General features: G+C 50.2%; 1 protein-coding gene across 4 annotated transcripts in view; it reads left to right on the top strand.

Moving 5' to 3' along the window:
* Positions 1 to 20,207, top strand: part of PTPRG (protein tyrosine phosphatase receptor type G) — a 713,505-nt gene that overhangs the window by 615,129 nt on the left and 78,169 nt on the right. For 3 of the 4 annotated variants that reach the window (XR_007150245.1, XM_047849347.1, XM_047849350.1), the window contains exons 12-13: positions 927 to 1,704; positions 16,532 to 16,664. Coding sequence is in view for 3 of the 4 variants with exons in the window: in XM_047849347.1 (XP_047705303.1) it covers positions 927 to 1,704; positions 16,532 to 16,664 (911 nt within the window). In the remaining variant the exon portion in view is untranslated. The remainder of the gene's footprint in view (positions 1 to 926; positions 1,705 to 16,531; positions 16,665 to 20,207) is intronic. The other variant, XM_047849348.1, reaches the window with a different exon arrangement.

Below are 20,207 nucleotides of genomic sequence, written 5' to 3' on the forward strand. Positions count from 1 at the left end.
GGGATGGCATTCTGGATGCTGTATACCGGGTTATAAGAACTAAAACCGGTAACTTAGAGCAACATCTCTTGTTTTTCCAAGATACCATTATCTGCTTCTCACACAGAAGCCCCAGTTTAGGATGGTGGGAAGAATGCGTTGAGGCTTGAACACAGGCGGCCCTGCCTCTAGCCCTTAACATCTCTGTGCCTTGGTTTCCTGACCTGTAAAATGGGGTGATGATCCTGTGCGCCTCATGTACCTGGGCGTAGAGGTCCCCATGGATAGACCCAGAGACTCCGGAAGCGGCAGCGGCTATACGGGACCCACAGGGAAGACGCAGGGCTGTAAGCCACTTCCCAGAGCGTGCAGGGTTGAGCGTGGCTCCTCCCGCTGCGGACGTGGACAGCCACGTGCCCTTTCTGTCCATCCGCTTCCTCACTTTGAGACGGAGGAACCAGACCCTGGAGGGCTTTTCTAGACCTGGTTGCTGTGTGTTCTCCATGAGAGCCAGTGATACATATGAAAAAGCAGGGACTCCTGCCTCTGGCAGGGTCAGCCCAGGATCATGTGACCATCTGATGTTGCTGATTTATTACTTAGCGGATATTGGTCTTTACCCCAACTTTAATGGTACTTACTTTTCTTTTTTTCTTTTCTTTTTTTTTTTTTTTTTTTTTTTTGCCACTCACTGAGCTTCTTCCTAAGCAAAAGTGGTGAAGAGTTGGTTTGATACACTAGTTGAATTTTTTAATGCGCTCAAAGTGATTGTAAAACTGTTGAGACCGGAGGTGGTCATGTGACCATGGACCACCTCATGTCAGCCTTGGTACCATAAAAACCTACTGAGGGTCATAAGCAGGGCCTTTTTCCCCATCCTGATGACTGACATGGCTCTGCTTTCTCTTCTGTCCCTTCCCCTGACCTCCCCGGGTGACCCTTTGAAGCCCACAGCGTCTCCTGCCTCTTCGGCCGACATGGCCCCCATCAGCTCGGGGTCCTCTACCTGGACGTCGTCTGGCATCCCCTTCTCATTTGTCTCCATGGCGACCGGGATGGGCCCCTCCTCCAGCGGCAGCCAGGCCACCGTGGCCTCGGTGGTCACCAGCACGCTCCTGGCGGGCCTGGGGTTCAGCGGTGGTGGCATCCCGTCCTTCCCCAGCACCGTGTGGCCCACGCGCCTGCCCACGGCCGCCTCTGCCAGCAAGCAGGCCAGCAGGCCCATCCTAGCCACCACAGAGGCCTTGGCCTCCCCGGGCCCCGACGGCGACTCGGCGCCCACCAGGGACAGCGAGGGCGCGGAGGAAGGGGAAAAGGATGAGGAGAGCGAGAGCGAGGACGGAGAGCGGGAGCATGAGGAGGAGGGGGAGAAGGACTCCGAGAAGAAAAAGAGCGGGGTGACCCACGCCACCCAGGAACGGAGCCAGGACGAGCCCACCCCCACCCCCTCGTCTCCCGACAGGACTGCGGAGGCCGGTGGGCGTCAGACTCTGCCTGGGCACGGGCGAGACCACACTGCCGTCCCTACAGCCCGGCCCGATGATGGGAGGGATGCCCTCCCGGGCCTGGACCCCGGCTCGGTCACCTCCACCCAAGTGCCCGCCACAGTCACAGAGGAGCGTTTCGAAGGGAGTGATCCTGGGAGGCCCCAGATGCCATCGAAAAAGCCTATGTCCCGAGGGGACAGATTTTCTGAGGATAGCAAATTTATCACTGTCAATCCAGGTAAGTGGCCCGGTCCTCCTGTGAGGCTCCGTGCTGCCGTGAGCAGTCTCCCCCTTTAAGAAAAACCGGGATAGGGAACTTCATGTTCCTGGAAGTATATGTGTCCCTGGCGTAAGAGACGTGTGTGTGCCTGTATCTGTCTGTCTCTCTTGCTCTCTGGTTTGTTCTAATAAGAAGACTTTCTCACTTATTGTTGCTCGAGGAAGTCTTGCCTTGATGTTTGTTTGTTGGTAAAATCCACTTACCTCAGGGTACCTCCGAGGACTTGGACACAGTGAAGTAAATGAATTAAAAAAGACATTGATCTTAAGTTTATTCATTGAGATTTCACTCTTTTTCTTTTCTTAAGTTAATCTTGAGAGAGAGAGAGAGCATGAGTGGGGAAGGGGCAGAAGGAGAGGGAGAGAGAATCCCCCAAGCAGACTCTGCACTATTAGAGTGGAGCCCCTTGTGACGCTCAGACCCATGAACCACGAAATCATGACCTGAGCCAAAATCAGGAGTCGGATGCTTAACCAACTGAGCCACCCAGGAGCCCCTCTTTAAGATTTCATTCTTTTATTTTTTTTAATGTTTATTTTTGCAAGAGAGAGAGACAGACAGAGTACAAATGGGAGAGGGGGAGAGAGAGAAGGAGACACAGAATTGGAAGCAGGTTCTAGGCTTTGAGCTATCACAGCACAGAGCCCAATGCGGGGCTTGAAGTCACAGGCTGTGAGATCATGACCTGAGCTGAAGTCAGACGCTTAACCAACTGAGCCACCCAGGCGCCCCAAGATTTCATTCTTTTTTTTAAAAAAAAATTTTTTTTAACGTTTATTTATTTTTGAGACAGAGAGAGACAGAGCATGAACGGGGGAGGGGCAGAGAGAGAGAGGGAGACACAGAATCTGAAACAGGCTCCAGGCTCTGAGCTGTCAGCCCAGAGCCCGACGCAGGGCTTGAACTCATGAACCGCGAGATCATGACCTGAGCCAAAGTCGGACGCTTAACCGACTGAGCCACCCAGGCGCCCCAAGATTTCTTTCTGTATTCACTTAGCGCCTGTGTTTATGGACCGACTGTTTGGTGCCAGGCCCTGGGTGGGTGCGAACCGAGGTAAGCACAGCCTCTGCCTCTTGAGGCTCACTGTATAAAGGACTCCGCGACGATGGCACTCAGCTAGAGTGCCCACGGGGAAGCGAGGAAGCAGGGTGTCAACACAGCAAGCAAGCAGGTCCGCTAGCTAGCCAGGAAACTGCCAACTAAAATTGGAGTCTGTGAAACGGTCATAGAGGGAATAAACAGGGTGCCGTTGAAGAGAATCATGAGGAGGTCAGGGACCTCTCTTAACTAAGATAGGCCCTGCTGGGGAAGTGACATTCACGTCGAAACCAAAAGCCTGAGACCCTCCAGCGTGCAGCAGGCTGCTAATAGCTCACCGTCCGAGCCCGGAGATTAGGGCTCTCTGTCCCAGAGCCCTGTTTGCTGCATGAATCACCCAGCTCATGGATGGTGAGAGCAGGGCATGGTTGGTGTGGCCTCCGCCGTGAGGCAACGGTCCCCGTCATCCTGACCAGTGAGATGTGCTGCTCTCTCCAACGCTCAGAGCCTAACGAACCATCCTGTTCGTCTCTGCGAGGCAGCCGTGAGCATGAGGGGTTGTTATTGTTGTGAGGGGTTTTCTTAATAAGAAATTCTTCTTTTTGCCAGACTACAAGATGTTTAGCAACAATTTTTTTTGCATCTAAGCTGTTGTGGAGTTATAAGAGTGCAAAAAAAAAAAAGCAACTGGTAAATATTTATTTGCTTTTGCACTTGTAAACATTAAAATTCATCTAAAGCTGAGATCTCGTATGTTAAGATACAACTTAGAATAAATTTTCATGTTTTGAATTACGTTCCTCCTTAAAGCTGGTATGGACTCGTTTTTTGAAGTTTGGGTTTCCTATGGGTGTTGCTCAGTTTGTCTTGATTTTAGGGAAAGGTACAGAGTAGCCTTCCGTGGAGTTGAGTGAAGGAAATACTGGGCCACTTATAAAGCCGTTTGAAGCCATTCCTACATGAATCATGACATTCCCTCTAGGAATGGCTGTGAAACAGAATTTCTTGCATTTGAAGATATTAAAGAAATATTTATGGAGTGCCCGCTGTGTTCTGGGCACTGCACGAAGCATTGGGAATAGAACACAGATCAAGGCGGGCTTCTGTTCTCCAGGGGTTTATGTTTTAGTGGAGAAGCTTGAGAATATTGCAAGGAAGAAATGCATAACTTCAAATAGTGCCAGAGTTGGGGGAGGGGGGGCAGTACGGCATCGAGTGTTCAAGGGATGACATTAGTGGAGAGACCCAAGCGGTGAGGAGGTAGCCATGCGGAGATCCATCAGAGAGCATTCTAGGCTGCAGGGGTAGCCGGTCTAGAGACCCAACGTGGGGATTCATTTAGAGCAGTTTAAGAGCTATCCGCAGGCCAGTGGGGAGAGTTGGGAGGAGGGATGACGGATGAGTTCACAGATGGGCAGAGCTCAGGCCAGGAGGGGGGCTCATCGTCCGTGCTGAGGGTTTGATTGTAGCTGAAATGGAAGACCGGTGATGGATTTCAGTGGAGATCCCCTCATCTGATTAACCTTTTGCAAAGACCACTCTGGCCTCTCTGTGGAGATTGCACAGGGAAGGTGAGAGCGGACACGAGAAGCCCGGTTGGGAGGTGATGGCAGGGGTGGCTTGGACCAATGGGGTTTCTCCAAAGACCAGTGGTGGACCTTGTTGAAAACGGATTTTCAAACTTGAGCAGCTCCGCCTGGGGACTGAAGGCTCCAACAAAGGAGTATTCTCAGTGTGCTCCTCTTGAACATGTCTTTGCCCACCTTCTGATCAAGGTGACTGTTGAGAGCTTAGGCTGGGAGTGTTTACAGCTCAGAAGACTGGAGAGCAGTGGGGACCTGGGGCACGTTCCAGGTGAGTGGAACTGAGTCAGATTCCAGCTAAAGGGACGAGAAACAGATGGTGAGCACTGTGCGTTTCCAGCCCCAGGGCTGGCGTGTGTGGGTCCCCAGCTTCCGCCATCAGTGTCCACATGTGCAATGGCAGAGTGGCTTTTGGAGGCTCGTCACCCTAGTAGTGTGTACCCCATATTCGCTCTGGCTCCTCAGGCGGTCTTTGCTCAGTGTTCTCGTCTGGAAGGTGGGGATAACAGGAGCTCTCGGTGCAGACAGGTGCAGATAAATGAAGTCACTCTTGCTGTCAGTCATAAGGAAGGAGGAGCTGTCTATAATTCAAAGGCCACAAAATCACAATGGTGACTCTGAGGAGGCCCCGTGCAGGTCTTTCTTTTGTAATCATCCCTGGACATTAAGGAGCAGGCCAAGACTGTGGTCCCCAATTAGCTGGCATTCAAACTGGCCTCCAGGATCTCTGCCTCTGCCCCCAAACCGGTAAAACCAGAGTGACTCCCTCCCCAGTTCCCTTCAGCGGGAAGGTTCATGTCGCAAAGCCTTGCAGGCCACAGGTCTCCGTCGAAACTTCTCAACCTGGCCAGGTAGCACAAAAGCAGCCAAAGACAATATGTAAGTGAGCAGATGTGGTTGAGTTCCAACAAAACTGTTTACAAAAACAGACCCAACGGACCTGGGTTGATATGCGAGGCAGCATTTGCCAACCCCTGGTTTAAGAAGAAATATGTGAGGGGCACCTGGGTGGCTCAGTCGGTTGAGTGTCCGACTTTGGCTCAGGTCATGATCTCACGGTTTGTGGGTTCAAGCCCTGCATCGGGCTCTGTGCTGACAGCTCAGGACCTGGAGCCTATTTTGGATTCTGTGTCTCCCTCTCTCTCTGCCCCTCCCCCCCTCAAAAATAAATAAACATGAAAACATTTTTAAAAAGATATTTGTTTACAAACTAGAAGAGTTTTTAGGAACTGAACAGAACTCAGGTTCCTGAGTTTGAGCCCCACATCGGGCTCTGTGCTGTCAGTGCAGAGCCTATGGGGAATTCTCTGTCCCCGTCTCTCTCAAAAATAAATAAAACATTAAAAAAATTTTTTTTTTATTTTTTTTTCAACGTTTATTTATTTTGGGGACAGAGAGAGACAGAGCATGAACGGGCAAGGGGCAGAGAGAGAGGGAGACACAGAATTGGAAACAGGCTCCAGGCTCTGAGCCATCAGCCCAGAGCCCGACGCGGGGCTCGAACTCACAGACCGCGAGATCGTGACCTGGCTGAAGTCGGACGCTTAACCGACTGCGCCACCCAGGCGCCCCTAAAAAAATTTTTTAAAAGAAATATACGTGTGCTTGTTGGTTAATGAAGGCTTTGAGTGACTTGAGGATAAAACCCACGACCCCACATCATCCTGTGATCCCCAAGACCTTCCTTTGCTTCCAGCCGTCCCAGCCTTTCCCTGTCTGCCTCCTCCAGTGTGGCATTTACTCTTTATTTATTTTTTTTACTGTTTATTTATTTATTTTGAAAGAGAGAAAGAGAGAGCTTGTGGGGGGAGGGAGGGATAGAGAGAGAGAGCATCCTAAGCAGGCTGTGCGCTGTCCGTGCAGAGCTGGATGAGGGGCTCGAACTCACCAACCCTGAGATCACAACCTGAGCAGAAATCAAGAGTAGGATGCTTAACTGACTGAGCCACTTAGGCATCCCCAAGGCATTTGCTCTTTAGATAAAGTCACCATCATCTTCATGTTAGTTCTGACTTATTTCAAAGGCTTTGCATGTACATTTGTTTAAATTGGTCTCATATTTTCTTCATAGTAAAGTAAAAGCAAGTACTTTAGTCTCTTGGACATAAGCATTAATGTTTAAAGTTACAGACTATGTTGTATTTTGACCAACATCTCCAAAAGGCTTTTTTAAAATTCCTCTGATGTTCAATAACCTCTTTTTAAGTCCTGTGACTGCTACAGCTTTGGTACTGACTCACAAGGAAGGAGAAGAGGGGAGTCCTTCTGTGGAAGAAGTGGCAAAGTCAGACAACTGTGGAAGTCAGACAGGTGTTATCAGTGAGAGGAGAGGACCAGGTGGTGGACGTTAGGGAGCAGTAAGGACCACAGCAAATCAAGAGCACGTGTCCTTTCTAAAGAAGGCCGCCTCACTCAGTTCCCGCTGGTGGTAGCCCCTGAGGCTGCCTCATGAGCCAAAACTCCCAGTCTTTGTGCAGAATCTCCTAGGTTTTAAGTGAGTTCCAATTTTTAAAACATCTTCACGTTTTTCTTCCTTTCTTGTTTTTGTTTTCACTGAGGCCAAATGAAACCCATGCCTGGGCCGGGTACTTGGCCTCTACTTGCAGAGTTGATTGCTATAGTTACCGCTGCCCTGGAGGCCCACCCAAAGGATTAGAAGCCTCAGTGCAGCCACTCTGTTTGCTGACCTCTGTGGGTGTGAAAGCCCTTGATGGGTTGCGTGCTGCATGGAAATCCAACATGGCGCCTCTCTCGGGAGCCACAGCCAGGTTGCGGTGGAGGCACCCCCAGTAACCATTTGATGCGATGAAATGTGTGCAGTACGGCGTGCCCTAGCAGGAGCATTTCAGGGTGTGCATGGTTGATGAAGTGATCGTTTAGTGCTAGGGTTTTCCATTTTCCTTTCCTTGAATCAGGGAAAGTCCTTTTTCAGACTGTTCCTGCTCAGAACCCCAGTGTGTCAACACTCAATCACTGAAAGCTCACCGCTGCCTCCTCTGCTTCAGCCCTGGGCCAGGCGCTAAAAGGGTGGTCCGGTTCAGGGGTCAGCATTCCACAGTCTCCAGACCAGAGCTGGACCGTGCTGTCCTTACCACCTTTGGCCAGTGAGGAAACTGAGGCTCAGAAGCCTAAGGAACGTGCCCAGGCAACACAGCACGTGATGAGATGGAGCTCGGACACAGGCCCTGACTCCCAGATCCAGGGGAACCCACCTCAAGCTGTGCTCCCTTCCTTCTGGCTTTGGACTTATCCTGAGTGGGCAACACAAGATAATTTCAGATGAAATTTTGATTACTAAGTGAATATTTGAATGTGTGCTTTAGAAAAAATACTAGTTTTCTGTTGATGGCAGAGGTTCTCAACCATCAAGGATTTGATCCCCCCTTCTTCCCAAAAGCATTTGGCCATATCTGGAAACATTTCTGGTTGTCACACCTAGGGAGGGGGCTGCTCCTGACATCTAGTTGTGCAGAAGACAGGGATGCTGTTGAACATCCTACACTAACACAGACTCTCCCCTCACCACAGAGAACTACCTGGTCCCAAATGTTCAGCAGTGCTGGGGTTGAGAAACTGATTTATCCTCTTAATACAAAGTTTCCTTTTCAAAGTATACTTGAGGAAAGAAATAATTAAGGACAAAAATAAGTACTAGGAAGGGCTCGTGAAGATAGGACAGAAATCATGTGTGTGATACCCAGCCGTAGTATACGGAGGTCGAGGGAGCAGAGGATGTAACACAACTATATTAAAAAAAAAAAATTATGGCGGCACTTGTATGGACTCTTGTATGGACTCTCCAAAGCAATCTGCAGCCAGGGCTAGCTTTCTTGGTCAGGCTTCTTTCTTCGGAGGTGTTTTCTAGATCATCTTGATCACACCTGTTCTTGGCTATCACCTTCCTAGGAGTGTCCCAGGAAATTAGCTTGGAGTGGCTTCAAGGGGTTTACTCAGTGCTGCTGTGGTTTCGTCGACTCCCACAAAGTGTCTGGGCCCTTGGATGTTGGTGTTCCCCACTGAGGGATCTTTGAACTAGGACAGATTATGTATCTCTTGGTGTGGGAAACGAGAATGGGTGGGTTTCCAAAGAGACTGGAGTTGGGAATTCAGGTTGTAGGGTGGTGTCTTTGACAAGGTAGGGTGTACAGCCTGTGTCCCAGCTGACGGCAGAGGCACATGATGTTGGCAACAAAGCGTCTATGGCGATGGTTTGGAAGATCAGGACCAGCCCGTGTATAGGGCTTAGAATTAAATTGGGATTTATCAAACGCCCTCAATTTTCCAACACCTAATTGAAATAGACATGACAGACTATTGTTTGATTGTTTGTGATGAAAGGAGCTCTCTGTGAGGGGGTAAGGAGTGCTTATTCACAAGAACTCCGGGTGGTAATATAAATGGAAATACATGATGCGCTAATCTAGCTCAAGCATGGTAATAGGAACACAGAGCCAGGGCCCCTTGCAGGAGAATATGTGTGTTTGTAACTGACAGTCATGTCTTTGCAGCCATGGTGTAGATGATGTCAGGGCTCAAGAAGAATAAAGACAAATTTTGTAACCCCGTAAAAAACCAGCCACCTTTTCACTTCACATCTGCTTGGCTACCATCAAAAAAAAACAAAACAGAAAATAACAAAATGTTGGCGAAGACATAGAGAATTTGGAATGCTTGTGCCCTGTTGGTGGGAATGTAAAATGGGACAGCCGCTGTAGAAAACAATATGGTGGTTCCTAAAAGAATTACAAATAGAACTTACCATGTGATCCAGCAAACCCACTGCCGGGTATATACCCAAAAGAATTGAAAGCAGGGTCTCAAAGAGATATGTATACATTCCTGCTCATTGCAGCATTTTCGCAGTAGCCAAGGGATGCCCATTTGGGTTGTTACCCAAACAAATGAATGGATGAATAAAATGTGGTATCTACATACAATGGAATGTTATTCAACCTCAACAAGGAAGGGCATTCTGATTCTTGTCACAATGTACGTGAGCTTTGAGGACATTATGCTAAATGAAATAAGCCAGGCACAAAAAGACAAATACATGATCTCACTTGCGCGAAGTGCCTACAGTCAGTCAAAGTCATAGAGACGGAGAAGGAAAGACAGACACCAAAGGCTGGGGAATGGGGGGGTGGGGGTGGGAAGTTGTTGTTTAATGGGTATTGAGTTTCCATTTTGCTGATGAAAAACAGATTCCGGAGGTTGGTTGCACAACAGTGCGAATGTACTTGACATTGCTGAACTGTACTCTTAGAAATGGTTAAGATGGTAAATTTTATGTTTCATTTTTTTTATCATAGACTTTTTCTTAAGCGTCTGAATTCACAAATGTGGGTGGTTTTTAATGAGTGGTGTTACCCAGAGCAAACGTAGTCAAGTCGCCCACAGTTGAACCAGGCTGAATTATGAGTGTGCCGTTTGTCCTTCTCTTGACCTTTCCTAAATGGTGAAAGAGTCCCACTTTCCCGTACTCCTGATGGCGGTCCTTGGATCCAAGCTCATTGTCATCTTGACAGCGTAGGGGTTTTGTCCTGCTGCAGAGGGTGAGCGCTAACCGTGGGGTAGGAAGCGCTTCACATGGGTCCGTCTGATGTATCACTGCCTGTAGCATTTATAGTACATTGTACTCCGTTTTTATTTGCTTCTACTGGGATGGGAGCCAAGCCAGTAAAAGGCAAACAGCATTAATTCAGTGATGACATATGCCACTGAAAACTGTTTTTCTTTTCTTTTTTTTTTTTTTAATTTTTTTAAAAAGCAGAATGGAGGCACTTTACTCAGATTCTCCTGGACGCTGAAATAAAACCTGAGGGGAGAGAGGGATACGGGGAGGTCATTAATCCTTGCCTCGCTCTTGTGAATGCTCAGAGAGGGTTAGTTTGCATCTTGCTCTAAGTTTTATCTGGAAGGCATTTCAGAAGCAGGCTCCTTCTCCTGGCCTCCGTCTTCTTACCTTCCTGGCAGCCCTTTATCTGCACGTTGCAGCCATGGCGCTGCAGGGACAGGTGGGTGTAAGTTGTGACCCCCGTCCCATTTCTTCCTGGTACACATGCGCCAGCAAGATGCGGCTCTGGAAAGAGGATGGGAAAGGTCCAAGTTCACGGGGGGGGGGGGGGCGGCCGCCATTGTACAGTTGGAGCCAAAGCCTGGTCAGTTTCGAATGGGTTGAAAAATAAAATCTCTTCGGAAATAAATCTTGAATTGGGAAAGGGGCCTTGTACAGAAACAGCTTCTTCCCTTGAGCCAGGTTCGTGATTGTCAAATCCTGGTCAGGAGTTTCTTACACCATAATTCTTGCGTTTGATGATGAGGCCCTTTAAAATTACCCGAGTCCGTGTTGTTCTGCTCTTCCTCGGGTCAGAGTGCCCCCCTGCAGCCTGAAATTAGGCTGGCTAGAGTGAGCTGGCAGCAGGGGCAGGGGTGAGGGCGGCAGGTCTGGTGTGTGACATGAGGGAGCAGTGAGGACTGTGGCAAACTCGTGACACATGCCCTGTCTGGAAAAAGAGTGTTCTGCTCACTTCCAGCTGACGTTTGCCGTGTGATGATTCAGGCCTGTGCTGCCAACCTTAAACACTTCTGGTAGGAGCTTCCATTGTTGATTTTTTTTTTTTTTTTCATGCGAACCGAATCGCTTATTCAATGTTGGCAGCAAACTCAGTCCAATAATAATCAGTGGGGGAGGGGCGCCAAGCCAGGCCCACGGATGGGCTGCGGGTTCACACAACCCGTGGCAGGCAGGGATCGAAGGCCGGTTCTGCTGGGAACACCGGCCCTTCTGGATAAATCAGAGATAGAGGTGAGCAGAAAGAAGCTCCATGAGCCCCAAAAGGGGCTGGACTCCTTCTGGCGTCAGGATTTGAGCATCGGGGAGGGGGCACGCTCTCCAGGATTGGGGCAGCCAAGTTCGGCTCGGCCCTTTCAGTAGGCAGCTGGGCCACGAGTGCAGCACTGAAGGAAGGTGAGCTGCTCCCAGCCACGGGGAGGGTCTGATTTTACCCCATCGGCAGCACTGGTGCTGGGTTTCATAGAAAGGAAAAGAAGAATGACTGTTCCCTGGAGGATGTCTCCTCTGTGACCGGTCAGGCCCGCTTCAGGAGCATGGGACCTGGGCAGGCACACAAAGCCCTGTGCTCAGAAGGCCCTGTACTTGCCCTCACCCTCCCCCGCCCCCATCTTGAAACTCCTTAATAACTTTCAATCAGGAACCCCCCTCCCGATTTCATCTTGCATCTGGCTCTGTCAATTAGCTAGCCATAATTTGCATCATCTGCTTCACATTGGTTTATCTCATTTAATCCTGGGAAGTCCTCTGAGAGGTGAATGAGCATTATCATGTCTCCCTTTGATAGGGGAGGGACCCGAGGCTCAGAGACGGGCAGTCACTTATCCAAATTCACACAGCTAGAAAGGCCTGAGCCAGAATTTGTAATCAGGTCTGCCTGACTCTGAAATGGAGGATGTTTGTTGGTTGTGCTGAAATTTCATAGTATGTTCCAGTCTCTGGGGGCTGTAGCGTGGGGAAGATTGTCAGGGGACTGAAGAAGCCACGGGAGCAAGAGAGTGTGTATCCAGCCCAGGCAGCATGTTATATGTGCCTGGTAGTTTCTGGTAGTTCACTGTGTTGTTAGACTTTGTCCTCCGAGGGCCACGGGTTGAGTCAGGCAGCGGGACAGGCGTTTCTCCCGAAGGACAGCAAGAAGTGTCGTGCGGTCGTATCTCAGGGCAAACTTTGAGGTTGTGCCTTCTCACAGGCAGCCTCTTGTGTGATTGCCACTTAGGCTTTCAGATATGACGTGGGGATCACATGCTGCAGACACCCAGGGAGCCCTCAGTATCCGCGTGGTGCTGCTGGGGTGTTGAGGAGGGAGAGGATAGGGATGGTGATGACGATAATCCCGCCGATAACATCAACGAGGTGCTGATGGCTGCCAGGCAACCTTCTAAGTGTTCTGTATGCACTAGTTCACATAATCCTCACGCTCCGAAGCATAGTAGGCAATATTCTCTCCATTCACAGATGAGGAAACTGATGCACAGAGAGGTTAAGTCACGTGCCCAGAGTTGCACAGCTGGTAGGAGACAGAGCTTCACTGCTGTTCTTCCACATACAGATGGCAGTCAGCCCTCCCTTTGGGGACCTTCTAGTAATGAGAAGAGCAGTTATAACGGGAGTGTGGCGTGTGCAGTAAGAGAAGTGCATGATGAAGGTTTTGGTGAGAACGACGGTAGGTGCACAGCATTGCTCAATGCCAGGCACACTCCTAGGCGTTCTGTGTGTATCTTCCCAATGAATGTTGCACCCTGCCCCATGAAGCAGGGTTATTTTAGCCCTTTTCATAGATGAAGAACTCCAGGCCTGAAATGATTCAGGTTATTGGTTAGAAGTCACATAGTGGCGCCTGGGTGGCTCAGTCAGTTGAGCATCCGACTCTTGATGTAGGCTCAGGTGGTGATCCCAGGGTGTGGGATGGAGACCTGTGCTCGGAATTCTCTCTCTCTCTCTCTCTCTCTCTCTCTCTCTCTCATTCCCTCTGCTCCTCCTCCACTCACGTGTGCATTCTTTCTCTCTCTCTGAAATTAAAAAAAAAAAAAAAAAGGTCACATAGAAAGTAGCAGAGCCAGGATTTGAACCTGTGATCTCAAACTCTGTTCTGCCTTCCAGAGATAGCACAGACTGAGGGCCTGGGGAGGCCTCATGGAGAAGGTAGTCCCTGAGCCCAGATTTAGGGAGCAATGGGAGCTTCTGGGGGCAGAGGGGGAACGGCATTCCTGGCAGTGGGAAGGCAAGGCAGGGACAAAGGTGGAAAGGTGGGACTGTGGCCCAGCATGGTCCCTGGTTGGATGGGTGCTCCTGGAGCACAGTGGTGGGGAGCAGCAGGAGGTCATGGGTGGGCAGGAAGGCCATGGTGTCCCTGAGAGCAGTGAGGAATTCCTGAGGACAGGGCACACGGTTTCACATGGTTGTGTGCACATGGGATGAAATTCCGGGCTCCTGGTACCATGAGGACAAAGCAATCCCGTAAATAGGACAATCAAGTCAACTTTATCATGCCTCTCATGGCAGTCCAACAGCACTTGTATTTTTGCCTGGCCTTTAGAGGAGAGACCTGGACAAATCCAGCTGCTGTCAGGACGGCATTGTCTTAGAGGTCTCTCACCCGGCAAGGTGTTGCGAATGAGGGTCACTTCCCCACCCCCTCGAACAAAATTCTCACGCAAGCACTATGAGATGTCAGAGGAATGACTCAGCCGTGAAAGCGGAGATTGAGCCTCGCCCGGCCCCAGGCCGGCTGTGACTTCAAGACCCCTACTCTGCAGACCTCCATTCTCTCCTCTGGCAAGACTTTTCTGAGATTTGAGGCTCCCCAACAGCATGATGAAAACTTGCCCTCTCACTTTGTGGGGGATGAGGGAGGGACAGACACAACCACCAACACATGAGATTTCTGGGGCAACGGGATATGCCATTGACCCTCACAGCTAGACCAGGACTTAGAAGGCTGAGAAATTCTGGGGTGGCCATTGTTTACTGGTTTTAGGTTGGCAGAGATGCCCCAGAGCTGGTGTTTCCAATGACTGTTGGAACTGGAATGGGTGTCGCAGTGACAGACGGGCGTGAGGGGCTGTTTCGGCCCAGCATCCTTTTCAGTGTCTCAGGATAAACAGGACCTGGTGTTAGCATTTGGCCTCCTCCCCTGCCTGCCTACCTTGTAGTAGTAGCCCAGGCAAAGGGTACTTTTTTGTCAAGAGGCACAGAGAGAAATAAGATATTGGGGGTTCACCCGGTTTGCACAGGCCTCCCAGGGAGGATACTGAATTCACTTGGACACGTGGCCTGTAATGCAACCCTCCCGCCACGTTTTCCACGAACAGGACCTTCCGGTTTTTAAGATATTCCCGGCCATCAGCCAGAGAATTGCCTGGCTGGGCTGCCCCCTGCTGTAGCCCAGCAAAATTCTTCTCATTTGTGACTGTGGTTCTTTCAGCCTCACCAGAGCTTTGCTATTAAAGCTTTATGTCCAGGGAGGGGTGGCACATAGGATCTTTGTAAGCCTCAGCTCACAACCCTGCTTCCAATCCTCTTGGGACTAGAACCTGTTCCTAATTCAGCATATAGGGCCTGGCTGATGTGGCCTCTGCCTCTCTATTTTGGTTCCCCTCGTTCTCATGCTCTCGGTCCAGAACACACTTCTCCCCCTGGGCTCAGCCTGGCTAACTCCCCTTCACCCTTCAGGTGTCCGTGTCAAGGAGCCCCCTCCAGAATCCCAAAGACAGGACAGCTCCTCCCCTGTTCAGACCCCCTGGGCTCTCCTTAGCATCACATCCATTTTATCCTAATTACATGTTCTTATGTCTGCTTCTCCGCCTTTATGTGATGCCTGCCCCACGGCGCTGGGCTGTTTTCATCTGACACCCTGCTGTGTCTCCATCCCCTAGGACCACGTCTGGCACGCACTAGGGACTTGGCAAATAGCTATCTATTTGAACTGTGGAGCGAGGGGTCAAGAGAAATGGGCTGGCACAGTGAGGAAGATACTTTACAAACCGTGAAGTGCCGTGTTACGGTTTTTCATCACAGTGCGCCTCACCTGCCTGCCTCTGTCTTCTTACCTGTGAGCTGGCATCAGGCTGGCCCTGCGTGTTGACAGGCCCGTGCGGGAAACAAAAGAGGGGACCAAAGTAAACCAGAGGAAGCCAGTGAAAAGCTCGCTAACATGCGTCTTCATTACTCAGGAGACTTGCCTCTTTATAAATCTGGTCCCAGGGCCAATTCCTTCTTTCCTGGGCAGCCCACCTTCTATGACTTGGAAACCCAGCCTGATGAGCCCTGCATTTAAGCCACCCTGCAGAGGGACACTCTGGGCTGGCTGAACGCTGGCCTACTTTTTGCAGAGCAGAAGGATCCTTGCTGAGAACAAGTCAGCCTGCAGCCAGCTGTAGATTTTTCCAGGGGCTTCTCCCTGCAATCACAGTTAACCTTTGCTTTCTCGCCACCTGCCTCCCATGATTGGCTGCGGGCACCCCTGCTCTTCCCAGCCCCACGAGGCATCTGAGCTCCATTTGCGCCACCTGGAGATTTCCAGGCATCTCCCCCGCGGTCTAAAGGAGAGTAGGTTTCTTCTGGAGCCTCCTGGGGACTTGTGAAGATCCTCCGGGGCCTGCAAGAACCAGCGGAAAGAGCTGCTTGGGTAAGAGGTATCTGTGGACCAGAGAAAAGCCTACGTCATTTCAGACTTTCCTTTGAACCCCTAGACAGGCTGCTCTTCAGAGGCAGATGTGTGCTGGGACGAGAGCGAGGCATGGCTTCCTATCCCCACTTGTCCTTGAACTTTTAGAAGGATGGGGATAAGAGGAGAACCTGGAGAAACGGGATCTCGGGGCATCCGGGTGGCAGGAACTGCTGGGTAGGTGGCCTCTGGGTGTTCCTGCTGGATTGTTCTATAATTCAGTCTTGTGAGTCGTGGGCTGGGACTCCAGGGTGAGAGCTGTTGCTCTGCCTGGAGTTCCATGCCCAGTCGCCCCCCTTGCCTGGGAGACTGGGAGTCCCATGCTTGGTTGGTTGTCCCACTATGACTCTATCTTTCAGGGAGAGGTGGTTTGGCAAAACAGAATGGGGTACAGGTACTAGAGGAAGCGGTGATGGGTGCTGAGCAAGTGAAGAATATAACCATTGTTGCTGTAGCTGCTTATCTTAGTAAAACCCCTCAGGCCCTCCCTCCGGCCCTGGCAGTTTGGACCCTGAGAGGCTCTCAGCCACCTCCCCCAGCCCTGGTCCCTTTCTAGAGGCAAGTGCGATGCTGCCTTCAGACTGGAGCACCTTTCTTCGGTGTATCCAAATGCTGCTGTGGGTCACCATGCTCTCGGAGTGAGGCTGGATGTGTGTCTTTTACACAACTCTGTGTCAGAACACCTTGACCTCTACCCGCGAGTCCGTCCCACAGGCAGTGCCAGAAAAAGCGCCTTTTGGGTTGGGACTTGGTAAGAAGTGGTGCCAGCTACAGGTGACCACTCTTATCCTAGGGTAGCCGAAGCAGGCAACTCCGTCCTCTGGAAACCACCCCAAACTGGAACAGAGCTCCGTATCTTATTCTGGCTCCCTGTTCCCCGTCTCCACCAGCCCCTCCTCTAACTGCCATGGTTTCTCTTTGCAGCAGAAAAGAACACCTCTGGAATGATAAGCCGTCCTTCTCCAGGGAGGATGGAGTGGATCATCCCTCTGATTGTGGTATCAGCCTTGACCTTCGTGTGCCTCATCCTTCTCATTGCTGTGCTAGTTTATTGGAGGTGAGTAAGCCAGGCTGCACCCACAGAGGGGAAGTGTGGGCTGGATTCTGCCGCAAGCACGCTGCCCGGGGAGGGGAGCCCGTGGCTTCTCATTCAGTAAGGTGAGGCAGCTGGGGTGTTGCTGGGGTCACCATCGGGGGGATCCGCTCTATCTGGAAGCAGCTGCTGGGCTGGAGCCTCTTCTGAGATCAAGGCACTTAGGATGAGCTTGAGATTTAGTGCCACAGGAGCTTTCGATTGGGAATCCGGCAGATCCGGGTTCGGATCCCAGCGTTGGTATTTTCTAGATTGAAATCCCATTTCCACCTGAAGTTTTAGTTTATGGGAAATGAGTTAATGAGGTTCGTAGCGTTTCCAGCTTCTCAGGGGCCATGTTTCACTTTGCTGTATCTACCTAATGACCTTCCTTGACCTGAAAATTTTTGTCACAGCCTTTTGCTGAAAATCCGGTGGTAGGGAAACCTTTAGCATATTCCGTGGCATTTAATACATGGAATATAAAAACGGCTGATTTTAAGCCCTCCCTGTATTATCGTTGTCCTTGAACTAGTTCTCACTACTTCCCCTGGGAAGCCTTCTTGCAGCTTCTGCTTAACAGTTCTGCATTTTTCAGCTACCTTCTCCAAGCCAGCTTAACTGAGCAAGGTAGGTTGGCCTGGCTACCTTAACCTTTCAGACTAGTGTAGGAGGCTTCTGGCCTTGAACAAGCTTCCTCCATGATGAGCAGGCTTCCTGTTTCCATCCCTTGCTTCCTTCTTGCCTTTCCTGCAATTAATTTTGAGCTACTGTTATATGCCAGACATTCTTCTCTCCCGGAGGTTACTTTTTAGTGGGGGAGACAGACCATAAACAAAGCCCATAAGTAAAATCTAGGATACTTAAGATGGTGTCCAGTGTGTAAAGGAGAAAACTAAATCTGGAAAGAGGGGAGGCATTCTGGGATTGATGGTGAGTGTTCAGAGTAGTTAAGCCCTAAGTGGCAAGGGATATTTCAGCTAAGATCTAAAAGGGACTAAGATCCAAAGACACTCAAATGGGCTCCATGTAGGGCAAGTTGCAAGTGGAGGAACCAACATGTGCAAAGACCCTGAGGCAGGATGTGCCTGATATTTTTCAGGAATAGCTAAGAGGTCAGTGTGGCCAGAAGCACGTGAACATGGGGGAGAGTGGTCGGAGAGGGCATCAGGAAGAAATGGGGTAGAGGGGAGTCCTGTCAAGTACAACCTTGTGGGTTATTCTGAATACATTGCCTTTCACCCTGAGATAAGTAGGATTTGCTGCAGAAGGATGTTATGATCTAACTTCTGGATTACTTAGCTGCTATGTTGCAAAAAGTTTGGAGAGGATCAGGGGCAGAAGCAGAGAGACCATCTGAGGGACTGATTGAACTAGTCCAGAAGGAGGTGATGAGGGTAGCAATGCAGATGGTAGGAATCCATTGGATTTAGATACATTTTGAAGGTGGGATGGACAGAATCTGCTGGCAGATAGGCCGTATGTTCAAATTCAGTAGAACCAGAAGATAAGGATTCATCTGCAGCTTCCTTGAGTGTCTGATGGCACCTATAACACTCTTAGTTCTGCAGACCTGCTGGATCACAAATTTCATGGTGTCAGGGATAAGCCCCGGAACGCTAGACCCACCTCCACGTTGCTCCTTCTCCAGGACAAGTGGTTTGCAAACACACACTGGTCTGGAGCCCATTGGTGTATTGGAAGCTGCCGAACACGGGTCTGCATATGTAGAAGTAACAAAAGATGTGCGCACTCCTGTCTTGGCTGTGCTCGGGACTGTGTGGTTTGAGTTGCACACCCTCCCCACGGAGGAGCAGAGACTGTGCACGGCTGCCCCACGCCGGTGACCATTGTATACCAGCTGCAGTGTGAAACGGTTCCCGTGCTGAGCACTTGTAGCAAAAACCTCAGGGCTGCTTGCGATTGGCCCGTCTTGGTCCTATGCACCCCTCCCCCCTGCTGAGAATAGATCACTGTGACCAAGAAAGGCCCTGGGATATGTGGCCAAGCCTGCAAGGGAACCGGGCCAGCCAAAACACACAGGTCCACACTACAAGCTACGTGGAGGAAAGGACTGTATATTCGGGTAAAGACAGCTTTACAGCCCTTCCATTCAAGATGCATTTTCCCATCAGAAAAGGATAATACTCCTTAGAAAAACTCAGTCTGAATAGAAAATGTATTGAATAATAATGATTTGTGTATAAAAATTAGGTCTTCCTTCTATATGTGTATGTATTGAAAGCTAGATTAACCAGAAGTGGGGCACCTGGGTGGCTCAGGCAGTTAAGCATCTGACTTCGGCTCAGGTCATGATCTTGCAGTTCATGAGTTCGAGCCCCGCCTTGGGCTTTGCTGATAGCACAGATCTTCTCTCTCTGCCCCTCCCCTACTCATGCTCTCCCCCTCTCCCCCCCTCCCTCCCTCTCTCCCCCTCAAAAATAACATTTAAAAAATAAATAAATTAAAAAAAAATAACCAGAAGTTTAAACTTGAGCAGACTGTGCACGTGATCTTTTGCTAGACTCTGAGTGCCCGTATACAAAAGTGAATGCGACGGAGAAAAATTCTTAGAGATGAAGGAAAGTAACATTGAATTAGCATTAGAACGGATGAGTCGGCTAAGCAGGAGAACAGCCTAGAGGAGACCAGGACCTGTTTTCTGTCCCAACTTTTTTGTGTTTTATTCATGTGAAAGAAGGAAGCATTGGGGAGCTCACACAGAAAATGGGTCAATGCGGGAGAGACAGGCATTTCCTGCCGGCAATGTGGTTTTGACAGTGTTGCTTTTCTGCCTTTTGAGGCACAGTGAGAGCGGGTGATTGGCAAGCTGACTTGACGTAAGTGGAGCATTGAGGCAGATCAACACCTTCTGGATCGTTTCCTCAGTGGCAGGCCTGGCACCCAGGGGTTACAGCCGGCTCAGTGTGGTGGCAGTTTCTGCACCGAGGGACTGTTTGCAGCTCTTGTTCTGGTCCCTGAGTGTGGTCACTCGGAGTCGTGGACCTTGCAGTTGAATGCATCCAGGATGAAAGCTGAGGTCTCTGATTTCTTTTCTCCACGAGTGCTGGCTAAGGTTTTCCGAGTCCCCTTTTAGTGCCAGAAACCATGCCGAGCACTTGGGGGGCACCGTCTTAGGTGATTCTCCAAAGAAGTCTTAGGGCAGGTACTATTATCCCACTTAAAAAACCAGGGACTGGGAATTCAGGGAGGTCAAGCGACTGGCCCAGAGTGCTGGAGGAAGTGGGGTGAACCCTGGTTTTGAATACAGGGCATTTTCATTCTAGAATCCATAACCTTCCTTGGGGCACCCAGGTGGCTCAGTCCGACGTCGGCTCAGGTCATGATCTTGCGGCTTATGGGTTCCAGCCCCGCGTCAGGCTCTTTGCTGACAGCTTGGAGCCTGGAACCTGCTTCGGATTCTGTGTCTCCCTCTCTTTCTGCCCCTCCCCTGCTCATTCTCTCTCTCTCTTTCTGTCAAAAATAAACAAACATTAGAATCCATAACCTTCTTGAACCACTAAGATG

The sequence above is a fragment of the Prionailurus viverrinus genome, chromosome A2, assembly GCF_022837055.1.
Source record: "Prionailurus viverrinus isolate Anna chromosome A2, UM_Priviv_1.0, whole genome shotgun sequence".
Taxonomy (NCBI): domain Eukaryota; kingdom Metazoa; phylum Chordata; class Mammalia; order Carnivora; family Felidae; genus Prionailurus; species Prionailurus viverrinus.